Raw genomic sequence first — 23,349 nt, 5'->3', positions numbered from 1 at the left:
TGAAGACTTCCTGGAATCTTCCCAATTCTGGTCGCCACTACTTACAATTTCCTATACCAACTTTAAGGACATCATACCTTCAACTACAGGTACTCTTGTCAATAACTACCTACTACTAATCTTAAAACCATCCTTGCAGAGCTCTCTCCCCTTAATGAACAATGGTCCTTAACTTTGTGTCTTTGAATGCACATGGCCTCAACAGCCCCTTTAAAAGGAGGGGCATGTGGCAGCAGGTGAAAACCCTAAAAAGAGACGTCCAATGCTTTCAAAAAAACAACTTTATTCAGCAGAAACAACCTTTGTGCACAAACTATACCCCCAGGTTTTTACAGCCTCTGGCCCAAAGAAAAAATGTAGGGTACTAATTGCTGTTAGCCATAATGTAGCCTTCAACCTAAATGACATGATCAAAGATACAGCGGGTAGATTTATTGTACTGGTTTGTGAAATGAATAATGTCATGTATACTATAATTAATCTCTAGGCTCCAAATTGTAGACAAATGCCTTTCTTGCATGCTCTCAAAAAGAAGGCTGACAGTACAAAGAAAGGATTAGTTCTATATTGTGGCGACTTCAATTGTGTACCTAACAAACACTTAGATTGCTCTGCCCCAAAACGTTCAACATGTAGTGAAATTCAACCCTTTCTACATATATCTGACTTACATGATATATGGCGTTGTGTTAATTCTGGAGAAAAAGACTTCACGTATTATTCAGATCCCCACAAGTCATACTCAAGAATTGACTTATTTGTATCTGACTTGTCTCTTTTAAAAAACGTTGTATCAGCTAATATTCATCCGATCACTTGGTCTGATCATGCCCCGATCTCATTGTCAATTAGAGAACAAAATTCTGCGGCACTAATATATCAATAATTTATCCATACTTAATCCCAAATACAAGGGTAGGTTGCATGATCAGATTAAGGACTTTTTCCATCATAATGATGTGCCTGACACCTATCTTCTCTCTGTGGGGCGCCCATAAATCGTACAGCAGAGGCCTGCTCCTACAGGCAGCTTCTAGAGAAAAAAGGAAGAAACAGGCACTAAACACACTACTAACTAATCTTAAATCCCTTGAGATGCAGCACAAATCTAACCTCACACCTCAGATACAATTAGCATTGTTTCAAACCAGGCAGGAGGTACATACACATTTAATCTCTGATCACCAACTTTACCTACAGAGACTCAAAGCCATCCATTATACTCAAGGAAACAAAGCAGGCAAATTCTTAGCTGCTTACATTCGCAAAAAACAACAAAAAGCTAAACTTTCCCATATCATTGACCCCATCACGGCAAATCCTGTATATCATCCCATAGATATAGCTAACGCTTTCTGCATATATAACAAACAACTATACAACTTAAAGTCAGATCCCTCCACACCCCAACCTAATGACATAGAGATCAATGACTTTCTCCGCTCCGTCAATCTTCCGTCCTTAGATACCAAAAAGTTGCAATACTTGAGTTCAGCTATATCGGATAAAGAAATTTCCCAAGTCATCCACTCCCTACCTCCCAATAAATCACCAGGTTCTGATGGCTTCTCGGCCGAATATTATAAAGCTTTTCAAAACATCTTAGTGCCATACATGAACAAACTCTTTCATGAGGCTACCATTTTTACCTCATTCCCAGAAGAAATGCTCCAAGCGGTTATAGTGGCCCTTCCAAAACCAGGGAAAAAACCGGATGCTCCTCAAAATTTTCGCCCTATATCCCATCTCAATACGGATTTGAAAGTATATTCAAAAATTATAGCTAATCGCCTAGCAGAAGTAACTCCCCACTTAATAAGGGCGGATCAGATGGGATTTGTGAAAGGTAGGCAAGCCCCAGAAGGCATCCGCAGAATGTACAATCTTCTTAGGATTCCAGAGACTCGAAAGGTGCCCACAGTGTTCCTGACACTCGATGCTTTAAAAGCGTTTGATCAGGTTCACTGGGGGTACCTAAGAGTGACACTCAACAAGTTTGGCTTCACGGGTCCTATCTGCTCAGCTATTTTTGCACTGTATCCCCGCTGATATTCTCATTGGTGATGAGCCCCTGGTGGAAGCAATTAGACAAGATACCATTATTACAGGCATCCGAGTATCGGACACAGACCACAAAATCGGCTTATTCGTGGACGATGTGGTTCTAACCTTGACCTCATCAGCATCCTCCCTCGATAGGACACAAAGCTTACTCAACAAATTTGGAAGTGTATCATACTATAAACTCAATATCAATAAATCTTCTATTATTCCCATACATATACGCACCCCAACTCTCAATACATTAAAAACGCAATTTGATTTTCAGTGGGCCACAAACAGCTTGCAGTATCTAGGTATTAATCTCTTTTACCCCTCCAGCTCAGTATTCGAACACAACTACCCAGATACTGGACCAAAGCAACTCAATCCAGTTACAAATATTCACATTATACCAACCATCGGGGCTTATCTCTCAAATTATTATATAGATGTTACCTAACTCCGGTGAGACTATCACACATTTTTAAAGATACTAATAATTCTTGTTGGAGAAACTGTAATTCCAAGGGAACAATATTCCATCTACTATGGGAATGTAAATCTGTGAGGAGTTTCTGGAACCCAGTATTTTCCTTATTAGCAAAAATCACAGGTAACATCCTCACCCCTTCACCTGCTTTGGCCCTCCTCAACCTAGGGATAGATAGTATACCTATGAAGCACAGGTGTATATTCGTCCATGTCCTTATAGCAGCACGCCTAACCATTACCTCGAAATGGAAAACAGACGCAGTACCTAGCATAACCGATGTAATAAACAGAGTAAAAACCCAATATCTCTATGAAACGTTCTTCGCATATTCATCTCATTCGCTGCCTCAGTTCACAGCTAGTTGGATACTATGGTCCACAAGATTTCCAGAGACTCCTCCTTGATACATTGTTCACTCAACCAACAATAAAACTTAATGATACTGATATGCTATTCAATGGTGGTAATTTATGTTTTTAACTTTTTTTTTTTTTCCTTATTTAGTTCCTTTTAATACTTTATTATTTTGATTCCTATGCTTTGACCTTGTTCAGAAGTATAATCATATGTATATATACCGTACTGCATAACCGACAAAGAGGTAGCAGACGACAGGTATCTGTTCTGTCGCTCTATGTGCATAGGTGACCTATAGGGTGAGTTGTGTTGTCCTCTCCCCAGGCACAGTTTGTTCCCAGATGGGGTGCCTGGAAATGGGAGGACGTCACTCTCTACCCCACGATTAATATTAGATATAAAATGTACCAGTCACCTAGGTATAGTTGTTTGTTTACTATGTCATGCAGTTTACCTATAAGAAATCTTGGAAATATGTTATAATGTATGACAACTATGTCCAAGTGTATTTTCTAGTTGTTTATGTGAAAACTTTAATAAAAAACAATGAAAGGAAAATTTGGATGAAGGCCTGAATGTGTGGAGGCCCAAGGGGAGGTCTTATCCACATGGTTTGGTGATGCCCAAAGCTGTATAGGTATTGAAGAGAGGTCCTCAATACTATGAATTTGGTTTTTGGGACATCTCTAGACCTGGACCCAAAATTATGTGTGTTGGGTTATGTGGAAAGCAATGTGGGGACAGGTAATAAACAGATCGCAATGTCAAGGTGTCTATTTCAAGTGAGAAAGTTGATTGCTCAGAGACGGTTGGCACAAGCTCACCTGACTAGTGTAGAGTGGGTAAAGGTCTTTAATGATAAGATATGGGAGGAGAAGTTTGTATATCAAAGAGGAAATTTAAAGAGATACAAAAAGATGTGGAAACCCTGGTTAGATGTGAATGGTTATAGGCCCTAGCGTGACAATATAGGAGGCTAGGGAGAAGGGGTCTGAATAAAGTAGCAACAGATGGTGTAAGGTATAAGATCAAAAGGTTTATTGAGGGTATCTATTAGATGTAAACCCGATTGATGAGATTTAAGCTGGGCACATATATCTGCAGTGTTTTGTTATCTCTTCAAAGCACTATGTCCCGTAGCTGTCTCCTGCTCCGTTCTCCGTCACATATAATAAAAGCACCCTAAAAGTTTTATGTTGGGGAGGATGCTATAAATAGATTAGCAGAGCCCTTAACTATTTAACGGTCAGCTCTGAAAGTCTCTACCTATGAGGAGAGAGGGTGTGTGCCTTTCCTCCAATCAGCTGTCTTGGCTGTATGCCTGGACTTCACTGCAGTGTTGAACAGATAGAGAAAATCTAACACGATCTGAACTTTCTAAACAGTATATAAAGCTGAAGACAGCAGATATACCTGTAAACGTTATGTAGGGAGATTTGTTTTATCCCTGTGTATCATCTGGGGCTGTTCACTTCACTGGGTATATGTGAGGGTTTACATCCACTTTAGGTTAAAAGGTTACATAGTTACATAGTAGGCGAGGTTGAAAAAAAGACCATCCTATGTGTGTGATTTTATGTCAGTATTACATTGTATATCCCTGTATGTTGTGGTCGTTCAGGTGCTTAATAGTTTTTTGAAATTAGCGATGTTCCCCGCTGAAACCACTGCCTGTGGAAGAGAATTCCACATCCTAACCGCTCTTACAGTAAAGAACCCTCTACGCAGTTTAAGGTTAAACCTCTTTTCTTCCAATTTTAGTGAATGGGCACGTGTCTTATTAAATTCCCATTCGCAGAAAAGTTTTATCCCTTTTGTGGGGTCACCAGTACGGTATTTGTACACTGAAATCATATTCCCTCTCAAGTGTCTCTTCTCCAGAGAGAACAGGTTCAGTGCTCGTAACCTTTCCTCATAACTAAGGTGCTCCAGTCGCTTTATTAGATTTGTTGCCCTTCTCTGGAGACTCTCCAGTTCCAGCACATCCTTCCTGAGGACTGGTGCCCAGAACTGGACAGCATACTCAAGGTGCGGCCGGACCAGAGTCTTGTAGAGTGGGAGAATTATTGTTTTATCATCCCCTTTTTAATGCATGCCAATATTGGCTTTGCTTGCAGCAGCTTGGCATTGCATGCCATTGCTGAGCCTGTCATCTACTAGGACCCTAGAGGTTCTCCCCCTATTGAGTAGATGGCATTCATATTTTTGCCACCCAAATGCATTATTTTACATTAAACCTCATTTGCCATGTAGTTGTCCACCCAATTATTTTGTGTAGATCTTCTTGCAAGGTTTCCACATCCTGCGGAGAAGTTATTGCCCTGCTTAGCTTAGTATCGTCCGCAAACACAGAGATTGAACTGTTTACCCCTTCCTCCAGGTTGTTTATGAACAAAGTAAATAGGATTGGTCCCAAAACAGAACCCTGGGGGACCCCACTTTCCTCCACGGACAATTCCGAGTATTCCCCATTTGTCACTACCCTCTGAACTTGCCCCTGTAGCCAGTTTTCAATCCATGTATTTACTCTATAGTGCATGCCAACGCAGCTTACTTTGTATAGTAAATGTTTATGGGGAATTGTATCAAATGCTTTTGCAAAAAAATGGCAGCTCACCTCCTCATACAAGGTTAAAGTGGTTGTAAAAAAAAAAAAAAAAAAAAAAGACCTGCAAGTCAAAGGCATAATGAGCTAGTATGCATGGCATACTAGCGCATTATGTAATACTCTCATTATGTATTATACTCGCATTATGTAATACTCTCCTGAGATCAAAGTCCCCGCTGCGGTGCCCGTACACAGCACCGGCCGGCGACATTTCTCCCTGGAGTTACTTATGGGTATCGCGGCTCCGGCGCTAATATTGGCTGGAGCCACGATTACGTCAGTCCAGCACATGCGAGCGGGAGCCGCTGGTAATGGCACACTAACTGAAGCAAAGAGCACATACGTGCCACTGCTTCTGTGCGCATGTGCCTATGATGTCAGCACATGCAGATACAGGGGATATCTCCTAAACCGTGCAGATTTAGGAGATATCCGGTGTAGCTACAGGTAAGCCTTATTATAGGCTTACCTGTAGCAAAAAGTGGATTGTAAGGGTTTACAACCACTTTAATAGATTGGTTTGGCAAGAACAATTCTTCATGAATCCATGCTGACTACTACTAATGATAACATTGTCAATACTAAAATCTTGAATATAGTCCCTTATCATCCCCTCCAAGAGCTTGCATAACAACTGATGTTAGGCTAACTGGTATGTAATTCCCAGGGATGTATCTTGGCCTTTTTGATCTCTCAGCCTTGTATTTTTTGAAGGCCTTCTCCTTTGCTTTTATATGCATTTTTATGTTGCAGTTAAGCCACCCAGGACTTTTATTAGCTCTTTTAAATTTATTTCCCATTGGAATGCACTGGCTAATACCCTTATTTAATATGCTCTTAAAGCATACCCATTTTTCCTCTGTGTTCTTTGTTCCTAAGATTTTATCCCAATTATTATATTCTAGCAAGGAACATAGTTTAGGGAAGTTGGCTCTTTTGAAATTCAGTGTCTTTGTATTCCCCTTATGTTTCCCATTTGTGTGATTTATACTAAAACGAATTGACCTGTGATCGCGGTTTCCTGAATTTCCCACATCCGTGATCAGGTCTGTATTGTTGGTAATCAGTAGGTCTAGTAACGCTTTGTTTCTAGTTGGTGCATTTACCATCTGACCGATGAAATGGCAAGCCTTAGATGAATGTGTGGTTCCTTCCACCCAGTCTATGTCTGGATAATTAAAATCCCCCATTATAATGATACTTCCCATTCTTGCTGTTAATCCAAATTGTGACAGGAGGTCCACCTCCTCCCTCTGGTTAGGGGGCCTACAGCATACTCCCAGTATTACTTTTCCCTTAGTTTCCTCCTTTTTGTAGCTCTACCCATAAGGATTCCACCTCCTCCCTTGCTCCTTTAGTGATGTCATCTCTCACATTCACATCATTTTTGATATACAGGCATACCCCTACCCCTTTTTTACCCTCTCTATCCCTGCGACATAGGGAATACCCTTGAATGGTTGCCAGCCAATCATGAAAGCTGTTGAACCAAGCCTCTAATACCTACAAAATTTAAATCCTCCTCGTACAACAGTAGTTCTAGATCTCCCATCTTGTCCGCCAGACTCCTGGCATTGGTGAACATGCTAAATAGTATGCGACCAGTCTAAACTATCTCCTTATTGGGTGTTTTGGGGTTGCAAATAGGACTTACTATACTTACCCCGGGTTGAGGTGCTTTAGTCAACCTACCACTAATGCCCCCAATACTACCCTCTGGAATATGTTCCGCACTGACTATCTCTACCTCTGGACCCTCCCCCCCGTCGCCTAGCTTAAAAGCCCCTCTAACTTTTTGGCCATCTTCACTCCCAGCAGATCTGCACCTTCCCCATTTAGGTGCAGTTCGTCCCTTCTATAGAGTTGGTAACTGACTAAGAAGTTGCCCCAGTTCTTCAGGAACCCAAACCCCTCCTTTCTACATCAGCTCCTCAGCTACTTGTTTAATTCCCTAATATCCCTCTGCCTTTCTGGTGTGGCTCGAGGTACCGATAGTATTTCTGAGACTACCTTGGAGGTCCTTTTCCTCAAATTAGCTCCTAAGTCCCTAAAATTGTTTTTTAGGACACTCCATCTACCTCTGACTTTGTTGTTGGTGCCAACGTGCACCATGACAGCCGGGTCTTCCCCAGCTCCTTCCAGTAATCTGTCCACCAGATCTGTGATGTGCCAAACCCGAGCGCCTGGTAGACAACATACAGTTCAGCACTTCAGGTCTTTGTGACAGATTGCCCTCTCAGCCCTTCTAAGAATTGAGTCCCCTACCACCAGAATCTGCCTTTCCTTTCCCTTGGCTTTACTCCCCAACTCACTGGAGGAGTTGTTCCCCTGGCAGCTAGGGAAGTCACTCAGATCCAGGAGTTCTGGTCCCTGACTGGTTTCACCAATGTCACTCAACAGGGCTTACTTATTGGGATGTTCCAGCCCAGGACCGGCCTCCCTGACTCTTTCCCCTCTATCCTTCCTGTCATCCATCTTCTCTGCTTTGGTGTCTGCACAGCTTTGTCTCCACCCGCCTCTGTGCTGACCCCTGCCTTGTATTCAAATAATTTATTAAAGTGCTACAATAAATATTTAGATGGTAAAAGTGAAAAAAAGGGAGGTATAAAGAGTAAAAGTGTGGTATACTTTTTTCTTTTTCTCTATGAACATTTTTTTTTCTTTTCAAACTGTAAAATGTATGTGGTGGGAGGGTGGGAAAAATAGGGTTTGAGGGATGTATAGGTAATTGGGAAATGTGTGTATTATGTATGAGAATTGAACAAGAGAAATATGTATATAATATAGGTTGGAGAAAGTGTTGGATGAAAGTTTTATGTATAAATGGAAAAATCTTTCAATAAAGAATACTTGATTAAAAAAAAATATTTCCCCGTGTATTCATTTATGGTAATGGAACGAAACTACCATACACTATGATTCAATACCAAATTTCTCAGCCAAATGGGATTTTTGGGTATCAAACTATTTTCTTTCTACCAGCTCTATAAGGTTTCTGGACTCTGATACCTTGGGGTTGGATTTACTAAAGGCAACTAGAGTGTGCAAGTGTGAATGCTCCAGAGCTTAGAAAATGGGGTAAAGCTTCACTTTGCAAAGAATACCCAATCATGTGCAAGGAGAATTAAAAAAAAATGCATTTTTGCTTACACATGATTGGATGATGGAAGTCAGCAGAGCTTCTGCAAATGTACTGTGCAAAGTGCACAGTACATTTGCTTTTAGTAAATCAACCCCCTTGTTTCCACGGTATTCTGTACCGCGTTAAAAAAACTATTATAAAACACTGCATCATCATTTTATTTGTTTTATTGTCTATGTTAAATCTCAATTTTTCTTTTGCCATGTACACATTTGTCAGGGGTGCTCAACCTTTTGAAGAGTGTGGGCCACCTAAGTGATTTGGTAACCAGTTGAAGAACACAATGAAATTAAGTGGTTCAATTTCAAATTTTTTTATAGCATAATGAACATTTTCCTCCTGCAGACACTGAATGCCAGCGGGATGGAGAGGAGGAGAAACTGGCTTTCAAGGGGTGCAGGAGGAAAATGGAGAGGATTGGTTTCTGTATATGATGCCCCCACTGCCCCTCCTGTCCAAGTGTAAACAGAATGTGACATAGGGCGAACAGGCCCCTTGGAACATGGGAGGGGTCGCCGTTGCGATCTCTGATGCTACACTAGTGGTTGGGTGTGTGTGTGGTAAAAACATGTCTCAACTATGGGGTTTTACTGCTGCCCAAACTGCAAATGTAAACAAGCCCTTACTGTCCTAAGCTCCCTATAAGTCTAATTTCACACTGATTAGCCACGGTTAAACTGCACCACGGCTGCAGCTCAGTGCTTCTGCAACTTTCCTGCGGGTTAGCTGTGCTTTGCCATAAACTTCTATTATATCTTGCGGGTGTGGTGCACATTCTGAAAGTGCACCAAAACTTCTGCATTTAAGTCTATGGCTCAGTGCAGCTAAGTCGCAGCTGCAGTGCGCTCATCAGTGTGAAAGCAGCCTAATAATGGTTAACCTTTTTGAAAAAGCGCAGTGTATGTGCTATTTAATACACTGACCTTTTCCAGCTTATGCTGGCATTGCGCTCTATTTCCAGGCTGCTAGAAAGGTCCCAGGCAAATATCACTTGGCATCACTCCACCTGGGACAGGAGGCGACGCTACAGAGGAAACATCAGCTTATGCAGCTCCTGCTCCTTCCAGGCTGCCTGCTTCCTCTGCTGTTGGGACCAGCTCGATGCACTCTGATGCTCTGGGATGACGAGTTGGCAAGCCCAGATTGCAATCAACGGGTTGCTGACCCCGGGCATGCACTCCCCTGGTTTGAGGTCGAGAGCCACATGTGGCCCACGGATCATGGGTTGAGCACCCCTGACATAAAATACTTCCTATATCTGAGGATTGGTTCCTCTGCTGTAATTCACTAATAACTTTACATAAACACTTTGTAAACAAACAAAAAAATACCTGATAATTTGTTCTGAACTTGCTGATCAAGCAAAATTGGCCCAGGAGCTAAATATTTGATGCTAAAAGACTTCTGCAAGAACCCCTACATTTTATTGTGGGATCTACAGGTGAATCTCGAAATGATTGATGTTAACATGCATGAACCTACAATCAGAAAGATTGCACCAATTTAACTTGCATTGGCAGGCTGCCAGAAAAAAGCTTTTGCTGTTCAAAAATAATATTGGACTACAGTTTGCCATAGAACATATAAGATACAAATGTGTGCGTGCGTGTATATATATATATATATATATATATATATATATATATATATACACACACACATACATACACACACACACACATACATACACATGTGCCATAGAACATATATACATATAAGACCAGGCCCTTTTGGAAAATATATACCATGGACTAATGAATCAAAGTTAAAGATGTAGACATGTTTAGACACCATTTCAGTGAAACCCCCCAATACCAACTGTGAAGCATGGTGGTGGAAATGTTATAGTTTGGAGTTACTTTCTGCTTTAGGGTCTGGTCCCATAGCCAAAGCCCTGATTTCATTCCAACTTAAATGTTCTGGGACAAATAAACAGGCAGGTCATGCAAGGAGACCCACAAACTTCTTGTACTGAGTAACTGAAGGAATTTTGCATGGAAGAGCGGTCAAAAATTTTACCAAGTCAATGACAGGCTGGGTGGGCAGTCATGCAAACTGCATACAAAAAAGAAATTTTTACTGAATTGGTACAAAGGCAACATTTCCTTATAATTTTATTCAAGAACATCACCTTTATCTGTAGGCACAATTTTATTGAATTTGACTGTTCAAATATAACGAAAAAGTCAACAATTTACATGTGTGTACTTACTTTTTGACATGAATGTAAGTAAGCAGCTGGGGTGAGGGTTTACTTTAGTTTAACTTAGAATGGTTAGGAGCAGTTAATTAGAGCACTTTTGTTGAAAATGCCCATACACTTTACCAAATCAATGTTCTACACAATATTTAAATCCACTTGAGCATAATATTAAAAGCATTAAACCTTCTGTATGTATTACTATAATGCAGTTTGAAATAATCCCTTGTATATTGCTGCAATCAACCATGCTGCTAAGGTAGTGGGATTGCTGTTGTTGCAGTGTGCAGATGATTTGTCAGACTACTGGTGATCTGGAAAGCTGCACTGTATGTGAAATTCCCCAAAATACTTACGTTAACCCTTGCTTGTGCACATATCAAGTACAAAACAAACCTGAAGGAGGAGAACATTTATTACTGTATATTCAGCCTGACTATTACAGTAATATATACAATTTATGATTCAATAGGGATGTATGCCAAACTGAGCCCAGCTTTTTCATTACTTGGATGCAGTCAGGCTGTCTCTGCAAGTCGTTTGTCTGGCTTTTATTTTTTATTATTAATAATATTAATTGTGGCGTTGCACAATTCAGTAAAGTATATTGTGCTGGCCACATGCTGGAGATCCAGACCTCTGCTCTCACACAGAGTGCAATGGTCCAGATCACATGCAGTCTGACACACCTCCTGCACAGTGCTCCAATCAATACGCTGCCCAGGCTAAATCATATGCTTTCATTCCAGCAAAGGATCTGATGCAGTTCTACATAAGAACCTCACAAAGATGTTAGAAGGTAGGACTTACAGCAGTATAAAACTGTAATTTTACACTTTGCCCTACAGGTAAGCTTATAATACAGTACCCTTTAGCAGAAAGTTGGCCTTGGCCAATGATGTCACTCGAGCATGTGCAGTTTCCTCTGCATATGACAAAACCTTCTTTTGACCCTCCAGATTAAATCTCTACTAATGTATAGATCAATCCATTATATTGTGTATGTATTGATACAGTATATAATAAGAGACAATGGGAGTCATAAGATAAATCAATTATTCAGAATTGAACCACTGAAATAGTTTGCTTTATATACATTGAAATAAGAGTCTTTAGGTATTAATCAAAGCACAGATAGCTAGGCTCATATTCCACTATAAACATGCTGCATGCCAATAGGGTCTCATTCCAGAAAGCCATGGACATACAAAGCTTGGATCTTAAAGGCATTTCCAAGCATATGTAATCATGTATCCATAACTCAATTAAATGCACAATTATCGTCCACTTTGAGGATCACCTAAAATCTATTAAGTGTTTTGGAAAAAATCATACTAAAGCCTAGTACACACCACCAGAAAAAAACTGACAGCTCCAGTCAGAGCCGCTGTACTAAAAATCCAACATTGGTACAGTGATCTCCCCTGCTGTTCTACTGTGTTCTGACAGGGGGACAGCCCCCCGCCAGAACACTCTGGTCAGCACTCTCAGCCACTGGCTGAGAGCACCGATTGGGAGCCAGGCGGTTGATGGTTTTCCAGCTTTTGTCAGACCGGCTGCCATACACACGGGCTGAAGGTCAGCTGGTTTTTATTGAACTGGCCGATGTCCCCCCACATTCGGTCCATATGTACTAGGCTTAACTCAGTACAAGGGATTAAACATATTGAGTATACAGTATGAGTGATTTATGTTTGAGAGAAGAATGGAGCGTATGGTTTTATTATGTGTTTTGTTAAGTGTGTAGTGTGATATTGTTTTAAATTTGATATATGGTATAAAGCATAGCGCTTTTTGTACTTAGTACAGTAGCTGCTTATGATTTCTTCATTTTCTTTTGTCATTTTTTTTATACTTGAGAGCTGGTATAATCTAAACCAGGTTTTTTCAATTGTGGAAGATTTGCACACTGCATGTGCATGAATGCAGACCACACTGTGCCACAATGGCTTCTACGGTGCACATGCGTGGGAGTGAAGTCATGCTGTCTTAAGGTGGCCATAGAGCGTGGACCTGGAAGGAAGGCTGGGATGGAAGCATCGGCAGCAGTAACAGCTCAGTACTGGAGGGCTTTGTAAGGCAAGTCTGTCATAATGTGCAGATATGCAGTGCATACTAGCCCATTATGGCATCAACTATCACGGATCTATTTAAAAAAATAAATAAAAAAAGCAGGTATTATTACTGCTTTAAATTTTTGGTGGTTCAGTGGATATGCAGCTGGCTAAAGGATAAATAGCAAAGTGCGGTTGTAAATGAAGTTCAAAAACACTAACCGGTCACTAACAGTGTACTAGAAAACTCTCTACTAGATCCTGTTCTATTTACTCGGTTTGAAAGTTATAGAACTCAATCTTTGGTGGACAAGGTATGTCTTTTTGCTGATGACATAAAAGGTGAGCAATAGGGCAGATTTTCATGGAGGTGTCTGTAATATGGACTGGTCAAAGCAGTGGAAACTGCAGTTCAACATATTTAAATTCAAAATAATGCATCTATGGAAAAAGAATCATTTGACAGAGTACAACATTGGGGTACAGTGTTGGTTAGAAATACAGAGAAAAAAAATTTGGGGGTGCTTATTTTAGATGATTGCAAAATGAGCAAACAGCATGACCAGGCAGTAGGGAGAGCAAATAGAATTCTGGGGTGCATCGCTAAGTGATCACCAGGAGGAAGGAGCTCATGACTCCCTATACAGAGATCTTTAGTTAGACCTCATTTAGAGTACTGTCCAAAAAAATAACCCAGAGCACAAATACACATTCACACCTTGGGTATGTAATTAGAGAAATAATCTAGGGCAGATCCATAGGGAAATACCACATACATCTTGCAGCTCTTACTAGTAAATGGCCTGGAAGATCACATCAAATCCCTACAAACAATGCAGAGAGTGCACCTGATAATGCAGTAATAATCTGATCAATAGAAAAAACAAAGCATAAGATACTACATTCACATATGAAAGTGTTACCCTCACCTGTGGCCCAGAGTTGTTACCCAATATCCAATCCAGAGTTTATCACAGTGCTGATCCCAGAAATTCCAGACTGCTTTCAGCTCCATGCCCCACTGATGGCCATGTCTAGAGGATCCCTTTGACTGGTTATCAATGAACAACTCTAAGCCTCAGGTAAAATGGTTTAACACTCTACTTTGTGAGTGCTTCATTTTTTTATTCATTAAAACTTTGGCTATGATCAGACGTGCTTCTGTCTAGTTGTTGTTTGTACCAATTTAGAATATGGTGTACAGTTTCAGGAACCTCACCTACAGATATTGATAAAATAGAAAGAGTCAGAAACAGGCAACAAAAATGGTGAAAGGCCTGAGGGATAAAACCAAATCAGGAGAGACTTCAGGAATGTGATATGTACAGTCTGGAGGAAATAAGGGAAAGGGGAAAGGGGAGACATGAATAAATCCTTTAAAGGATATGTTCACCTTTGTACAAAAAAAATAATAAATGCACATCTTTTTGCAGGTAAAAAAATGTGCAATTATTATTTTTTGTATTAGGAGCCTGTAAAGAATTGCACCAACGATCAGGAGATGCCATGCAGGTCTCCTGCACTCTGTCAGTAGTGGGTGTTCACCTCTGTTAATTTTGGACTTTTGATATAGATGAAACAAAAAACAGGATCAGACAACAGTAGAAACAGTAGAACAGGCTTCTTACTTGCCTGCTGTGCAGCAAACTTCTTACTTTTGTTTGAAAAGGTAAAGTACAGGTTTATGTTAAGACTTTGAATAATTTTAAAAATGCATAAAAAATATATATTTAAAAAAGTGAGCTGCAGATAAAAAGTTTATGTACCATTCAACCAGACAGACCATAGAGCAGCACATGTATATAAAGGCACTTCAGAATATGCAGAAAGCCATTATATAAGTTATTTTGGACATATGCAAAAAGGCATATTCAATTCAGATGAGTTTATATGTATGTGGTATTCAGTCATCAATGCCTGAATTAAACTGACTGAAGGAATTTCGATGCAGGCTTCTGTCCAAATTTGCAGTTTCTACCTTTCAAACTTCCAGATCTGGTTTTTATCCAAAGCGTTACAGGTCTTCATCTGCACATCTGCCCGACCCTCTGATGTACGGAATGAACTAATACACATCTTTGAATGTGGATGATAGATTGCTCCATCCTGCGCATAAATAAAAACAGAAGTTATGTTTGTTTTTTGTTTTTTTTAGTTGCAAATGCCCATACTTTGCTCCAGCCCAAACCTTTTTCTAGTTTTGCACAGAGTGGTAAAAGGTTCAAACCTCGGTCAGGCTTTTAATGTTGTCTGTGGGTGATCTAAACTTGCATTTTTTTGCACTGGCTACCATGGTCACCAGGAGAGAAAGGAAAGAGGGATTCACAATTTTACATGTCACCCCAACAGGAGTAAAGTGGAAATCTTCCAATGGAGATATATGTTCCACTGACAACTCAGAGACATTTTACCTAATTTAGGAACCTTTCTACTTACTTTGCTGCTATGTCTCTTTAGCCAAGAGGTACAGGGAAATCTCCCTTAAGGGAGATTCCCAACTCTGTCAAAAATGTGATTTTGGCTGAAGTTACAGTTTAAAACATTAGAGACTTTAAAAATTCTTCACTTTCATTTATTACCATTAATAGTGCAGCTACAAAGTATGGTTCTCAGTGCAGAGTGTGAACTGGGGTCTCCACCTTACTTGCCCAGGAATAAAATGAATATGCAAAAGCAGAGATGGAAATCGTGTCTAAAAAAGAACAATGATCCACAGCTCCACTAGTGTGGTCATGACCAAGTTTTGTTTCTATATGTTAAGGAGGTACAGGCATTCTGACTATACAGTATATATTATATATATATATATATATATATATATATATACCGTATTTATTGGCATATTAAAATCAGGGGAAAATCGCGGGTGCGTGTTATATGCAATCCCCCCCGTTGTTTGTAAGCGGAGCGAGCCGGCAGCCGATATACATAGATAGCCAAGTGTACTCGGCTAGGCTCAGCTAGCTCCGCTCACAGTCACGCCCTGTGATGGACATAACACAGGGACTGGGCGTGACTGTGAGCGGAGCTAGCCGAACCTAGCCGAGTACACTCGGCTATGTATGTCGGCTCTTCTCGGCTCCGCTCAGTCACTCATATGGCGCCGCTGCCGGGATACACAGAGCCGGTCTCGGCCCTGCTCGTAGTCCCGCCCTGTGATGGACATAACACAGGTCCAATGGCGGGACTGGGCGGGACTACCGGCTCTGTGTATCTCGGCAGCGGTGCCATATTTAAACCGAAAAAGATCTGACAAGGCTCCAAATGACAATAAGGATGCAAATGACACAAACAAGGCTGCAAATGACACTGACAAGGACGCAAATGATCTGACAAGGACGCAAATGATCTGACAAGGCTGCAGATGGACACTGACAAAGCTGCAGATGGACACTTATAAGGCTGCATTGATGGGCATTTAAATGTAAGTTTTTTTTCACTAAAATTCCCTCCTAAACTTGGGGTGCGTGTTATATGCCAATACGGTATATATATATATATACACATACATATATATATATATATATATATACACACACACATACATATATATATATATATATATATATATATACACATACATATATATATATATATACATATATATATATATATACACATACATATATATATATATATATATATATATACATATATACACAAACACACACACAAAACACCAGTTATCCGGATCATTTATAGGTTACCCAAGATCCATAAGGATTCTAAAAATCCTCCTGGACTTCCTGTTGTTTCTAGTACCTATTCAGTTACCATGCCGTTGGCCAAATATTTAGATAAGTGTCTAACCCCACTTAATGTACATACTCGTTCGTACATACGACACCGATAAGATTTTTTGAATAAAATTCAGATTCAGGATATTATATTACCTCCTGGTTCGATACTGGTTACATGGGATGTAGCGAATTTATACACGGCCATTCCACATTCTCTTGGTATAGAAGCATGCAAACGTCTATTGGACAGATCTAAAACATACACACCTGCACAATTTTCATTCCTTATGGATTTGCTTAATATAGTTTTGAAAGAGAATTTTTTTCTACTTAAGGATACCTACTATTTGCAGCTCGCTGCAGCAGCGATGGGTTCAAATGTAGCACCACCATATGCCAATGCATTTATGGACATAATAGAGCAGGCATTTATCTATAATCGTACAGTATTGCATAGTATAATTGTACAGTATGGTACAGGTTTATTGATGACGCCTTCGCCATTTAGGTGGGCAATTTAGAATCCCTGTCATTGTTCAATATATAAATCTATTGGTTCCAGGCATTAAATAAAATATGTCTGTAAATAATTAATACACTCCATTTTTGGGTACTTTATTATCAATTAAAGATGGACATATTATTAGTGACCTGTATAGGAAACCTACTGATCGTAAGCAGTTATTAAAGTATTGTAGCTTTCATCCTCCAGGAGTTTTTAAGTCCATCCATCATAGCCAATTTAAACGGATAGCCAGGATTACCAGTGATCCTGATACCAGAGAGATCCGATTGGGAGAGATGGAGGACAGGCTCCGACAACAGGGGTACCAGTACAAGATCATACTAAAATTATCAGACCCAGTCGCAGAATGCCCTTCATCTCTCAATTTTATCCATATTCCACGAAAATTAACATTATAAAAAAGCATTGGTCTATTTTAAAACACAGTTATCCATCTGTTCCGGAGTTTTACCATCCTCCGCTATCTTCGTATCGCAGGGGTAAAAGTATTTATGATAGAGTGGTAAAATCAGATCAGTATTCAGCTCCTATCCCCCGTGTCACTTTTCTGGGCCCTAAGAATAAGGGATTTTTTCCTTGCCTATCGTGCATACAATGTTCTAGCATGATGAAAGGCAATTGTTTTTCTCATCCACAAAAGGACTATGATATACCCATTAGAGATTACTACACCTGCCAGTCTACCTTCGTTATCTATATTATTAAATGTCCGTGTCTCCTCTATGTGGGGGAAACGCACAAGGAAGGAACGCATTGCGAGACATAAGTATTCCATTAGGGACAAACTAGAAAATCTGCCTTTATAGAGACATTTTGTAGATAAGGGTCATACAGTCTCTCAGCTTAGATTCACAGTGATTGATGGGGTTTCAAGAAACAGACGGGGTGGTAATAGAGAATTATAGCTTAAAGAGAGAGAAGTCCATCGGATACATCGGCTTGATACCCTTCAACCTAAGGGGTTGAATTCAGATTTTAATCTTTATTTCTTTCTTTAATGTTGCTCTTTTTGGTTATTTATTTTTTTTGTTATGTTATGGTCAAAAATCATGTGTGTAATTTTGATCTATTGCACTTTATTTCATATGTGCATGCACCTTTGGGCACACACACTCACATATGAATGCACACAGAGAGTATGCTTATTATTAATATCAATATTATTTTATTTTTTACTATTTAGGAGTACGATCGATTGATATATTCTGTGAAGTGTGGAAAACAGTCACACCTGTTTTTTCGTTCCAGGATCTTTTTTGTCACTATAGATTATGGACCTTTATTATAATGTGTCTCAGATCCAGTGATTACCGTATTTATCGGCGTATAACACGCACAGGCGTATAACACGCACATTCATTTTAAGAGGGAAGTTTCAGGAAAGAAACCTACATTTTAAATAAGAAACTTTGAAGCAAAATAAGAGTCAGTGCCCATCTGCAGCCTGACCATTGCCATCAATGCAGCCTGATCAATGCCCATCTGCAGCCTCACAAGTGCCATCAATGCAGCAGCCTCACCATTGCCATCAATGCAGCAGCCTCACCATTGCCATCAATGCAGCAGCCTCACCATTGCCATCAATGCAGCAGCCTCACCATTGCCATCAATGCAGCAGCCTCACCATTGTCATCAATGCAGCAGCCTCACCATTGCCATCAATGCAGCAGCCTCACCATTGCCATCAGTGCAGCCTGATCGAACAGAACAGTGGTCCAATGGCGGCCCAGGAGACGGGGCTTCCTATTACAGAGGCCACCAAGTAAACAGGAGATTCTCACTGAATGTAATCTGAGGGCGCTCATCCCGCCCCACTCCCTGTCCCCTCTGAGGCAGCTAAAGTTGAAGTATTGGCGTATAACACGCACACGCTATTTGCACCCAATTTTTAAGGTGAAAAAGTGAGTGTTATACGCCAATAAATACAGTAATTGATTCTAGACAGGCTGGTTGATTACTTAATAGAATGCAGATGTATTTATTCTATATAAATTGTACCATGTATGTGATCATTCATTAGGCACCATGTTCTGAAGAAGGGCCTGATCTGTATTAGCTTGAAACTGTTACTATGATGGCCTATAGATTTTGGATAAAGGGGCTCATCCACCCAGTGCTATCCAATGAAAGTGCTATGTGCTAAAAGTGATATAAATATGAGTATGAATATGCGTACAGCAAATACGTAAACAATCCAACACTAAACAATGGTGATCTACTAATCAGACCAATATTGTGAAATCCCCAGCATAAGTAAATAAAAAAGTAAAAAATCAAAACAACAACTCCAGTGATGGGTAAAAATTGCTACGTGAAAACAATAGTCCAAACCCAAAAAATTAGTTTTTGTTAAAAAAATTATTTTATATCCCAGAAAAAAACTTTATTCTATATGAAAAAAGGCTTCTTAAAAATGTCCCTTGTGTGAAAATTGATGTTGCAGGTGTCCCCCGTCTTCCACCGCACCCCCACTCGTGCTCTCACTCACCAGACAGCCCAACCCCTGCAGGGGTAAAAGGCAAGTAGGTAGACTCCAGCGATGTTGAATCCAGGAGAGAAGTCCTCAGCCCACTGTGATGTATCCTTCAATGGTGTCAAAGGAGTCACGATATCCCCAGTATTAAATATCCATGCACATCAAGAAGAAAAAAGGTATGTCTCATAGCGTGAGTCCGTAAAAATAAGTTTATTATCCAAAAGGTAGTTCAACATAAACACACAAAAGCTAGCAAAGTTGCACAAGCCGGTTCCGAGCCTGGAGGGCAGCGTGGTGAAGCGTGCGTTCCACCGCCCGCCTGTCCACAGGTTTGGACTATTGTTTTCACGTAGCAATTTTTACCCATCACTGGAGTTGTTGTTTTGATTTTTTACTTTTTTATTTACTTATGCTGGGGATTTCACAATATTGGTCTGATTAGTAGATCACCATTGTTTAGTGTTGGATTGTTTACGTATTTGCTGTACGCATATTCATACTCATATTTATATCACTTTTAGCACATAGCACTTTCATTGGATAGCACTGGGTGGATGAGCCCCTTTTTGCACTATACCACGGCTATCTATGAGCACATTGGATATACTCACATACAATTGTGTCATACTTGTGTTGTATATATGTTTTTTTATTAATTATATTTTATGCATATTTAGTAGAACAGCGCCAATTCCCCTTTTCCTAAGATATTTGCTGATCTGTATTTCACTTGGTGGAATTACCATATAGGGGGGCTGCAGTTCTCTTCTTTCTTTCCTAAGCGCGGAACTATTATTTATTTATAGATTTTGGATGTTTTGATAACATTTTTCATTGAAACTATTTTTGTGCAGCAATCCCTTTTTGTCGCTTCCTACATACATACAGTATCTCACAAAAGTGAGTACACCCCTTACATTTTTGTAAATATTTGATTCTATCTTTTCATGTAACACTGAAGAAATTACACTTTGCTACAATCTATAGTAGTGAGTGCACAACTTGTCTAACAGTGTAAATTTGCTGTCCCCTCAAAATAACTCAAGACACAGCCATTAATGTCCACACCGCTGGCAACAAGAGTGAATACACCCCTAAGTGAAAATGTCCATATTGGACCAAAGTGTCAATATTTTGTGTGGCCGCCATTATTTTCCAGCACTGCCTTAACCCTCTTGGGCATGGAGTTCACCAGAGCTTCACAGGTTGCCACTGGAGTCCTCTTCCACTCCTCCAAGACGACATCATGGAGCTGGTGGATGTTAGAGACCTCGCGATCCTTCACCTTCCAGCTGAGGATGTCCCACTGATGCTCAATAAGGTTTAGGTCTGGAGACCAGTCCATCACCTTTACACCCTCAGCTTCTTTAGCAAGGCAGTGGTCGTCTTTGGGGTGTGTTTGGGGTTATGTTGGAATACTGCCCTGCGGCCCAGTTTCCGAAGGGAGGGATCATGCTCTGCTTCAGTATGTCACAGTACATGTTGGCATTCATGGTTCCCTCAATGCACTGTAGCTCCCCAGTGCCGGCAACACTCATTCAGCCCCAGACCATGACATTCCCACCATCATGCTTGACTGTAAACAAGACATACTTGTCTTTGTACTCCTCATCTGGTTGTCACCACACACGCCTGACACCATCTGAACCAAATAGGTTTATCTTGGTCTCATCAGACCACAAGGAGATGGTTCCAGTAATCCATGTCCTTAGTCTGCTTGTCTTCAGCAAAATGTTTGCAGGCTTTCTTGTGCATTATATTTAGAAGAGGCTTCCTTCTCAGACGACAGCCATGCAGACCAATTTGATGCAGTGTGCGGCATATGGTCTGAGCACTGACAGGCTGACCCCCCCCCCCCCCCCCTTCAACCTCTGCATCAATGCTGGCAGCACTCATATGTCTATTTCCCAAAGACAACTTCTGGATATGACGCTAAGCATGTGCACTCAACTTCTATGGTCGACCACGGTGAGGCCTGTTCTGAGTGGAACCAGTCCTGTTAAACCGCTGTATGGTCTAGGCCACCGTGCTGCAGCTCAGTTTCAGGGTCTTTGCAATCTTCTTTTAGCTTAGGCCATCTTTATGTAGAGCAACAATGCTTTTTTTCAGATCTTCAGAGAGTTCTTTGCCATGAGGTACCATGTTCAACTTCCAGTGACCAGTATGATAGAGTGAGAGCGATAACACCAAAATTTAACACATCTGCTCCCCATTCACACCAGAGACCTTGTAACACTAACGAGTCACATGACACTGGGGAGGGAAAATGGCTAATTGGGCCCAATTTGGACATTTTCACCTAGGGGTGTACTCACTTTTGTTGCCAGCGGTTTAGACATTAATGGCTGTGTGTTGAGTTATTTTGAGGGGACAGCAAATTTAAACACTAATATACAAGCTGTACACTCCTTTACATTGTAGCAAAGTGTCATTTTTTCAGTGTTGTCACATGAAAAGATATAATAAAATATTTACAAAAATGTGAGGGGTGTACTCACTTTTGTGAGATACTACACATACACATATACACACACAGTCATATGGAGGGCCCAAGATCACCAGAAAGTCCCTTGTGAAAGTAGTCCATTGGTCTCTCATAACAAGCAAACACAAATGGCTTTTTTCAGCAAAAGTAAAGCAAACAGTCCACAGTTCTGGTATAAAGAAAACCATACAACATGACTCACTACCAGTCTCCCAGTCCCACACCAGGATTTAGGGTTCCCACTTTCAGATTACAAGACAAGCCACAGGAGCTCAGCAAACCAACGTCTCAGTCACCAGAGAGTCCATCCATGTTCACATCTGTGATCCACTCCACACTACCTCATAGACACCTGCTGTTTCCTTCCTGCTTCTTTTCATGACTCCCTTGCATGTGGCCTAACACTTTCAAGACCAGATTCCATGTAACCAGGGTTTGAAGGTTCTTTTCCCACCAAAGGTGTCTCCCAAACCGCCACATTTTGGGTTCCTAATGAGAACTTTGCAATCCAGAGAGTACTGAAAATCAGTCCTTGCCTCTCTGACCGCGCTACCATGGAACTCCTAATCCTACATGGGTGAGAGCCCAACAGTACTAACAATGTCTCTTGAGCTCTCTTGACCACAATCCAAATAATGGTGACATATACCTGCCATCGAGGACACACTCCTGGCATCCTGTACATATTCCCCCTCCTCTTCCCTAATGCAGAGGTGTCAGAGGCATTGTGGGGCATCCTATAGTGTGCCCTAGAGAGGGCATCCACATTTTGGCATTGTTTTCCTGGTCTGTGTTCTACCACAAATTTACAGTCTTGTAAGGAACCACCTTGCTAATGTGCCCTTTATATGTTTGCTCTGTCTCATCCAGGTCAACGGGGCATGGTCCGACACCAGGTGAAACTTCTTGCCAAAGAAAAATAGCCTATTGAGTCTAGACCCCACTTAATGGCCAGGCACTCCCACCCCACTACGGCATAATTTCTGTCAGTGGCTGTCAACTCTCTACTAAGAGACTATGGGTTGTTCCTTTCCACTGACATTTTGGGACAGAATGGCTCTTAAGCCTTCATTGGAGGCATCTGTTTGGAATAAACTCATCTGCTGTCTAGAAAGATTCTGGTATACATTTGTTGCAGGAACAATTTCTTCTTCACCTCCTCGACTTTGCGATGAGCTACAATTACTTTTGGTTTGATGGCTAATACTATTTGCAAGGCCGTGGA

The 23,349-nt window shown here is 40.7% G+C and overlaps 1 protein-coding gene across 2 annotated transcripts in view; it reads right to left on the bottom strand.

Moving 5' to 3' along the window:
- Window positions 1–3,000: 3,000 nt before the first annotated feature.
- The window catches only part of GALNT4 (polypeptide N-acetylgalactosaminyltransferase 4), a 341,135-nt gene continuing 320,786 nt past the window's right edge, over window positions 3,001–23,349 (bottom strand). For both annotated transcript variants that reach the window (XM_073630753.1, XM_073630754.1), the window contains exon 11: window positions 3,001–15,003. In XM_073630753.1, coding sequence (XP_073486854.1) covers window positions 14,872–15,003 — 132 coding nt within the window. In that variant the 3' untranslated portion in view covers window positions 3,001–14,871. The remainder of the gene's footprint in view (window positions 15,004–23,349) is intronic.

Source organism: Aquarana catesbeiana, linkage group LG05 (genome assembly GCF_042186555.1).
Source record: "Aquarana catesbeiana isolate 2022-GZ linkage group LG05, ASM4218655v1, whole genome shotgun sequence".
Taxonomy (NCBI): domain Eukaryota; kingdom Metazoa; phylum Chordata; class Amphibia; order Anura; family Ranidae; genus Aquarana; species Aquarana catesbeiana.
This window is presented reverse-complemented; position numbering and strand designations above follow the sequence as displayed.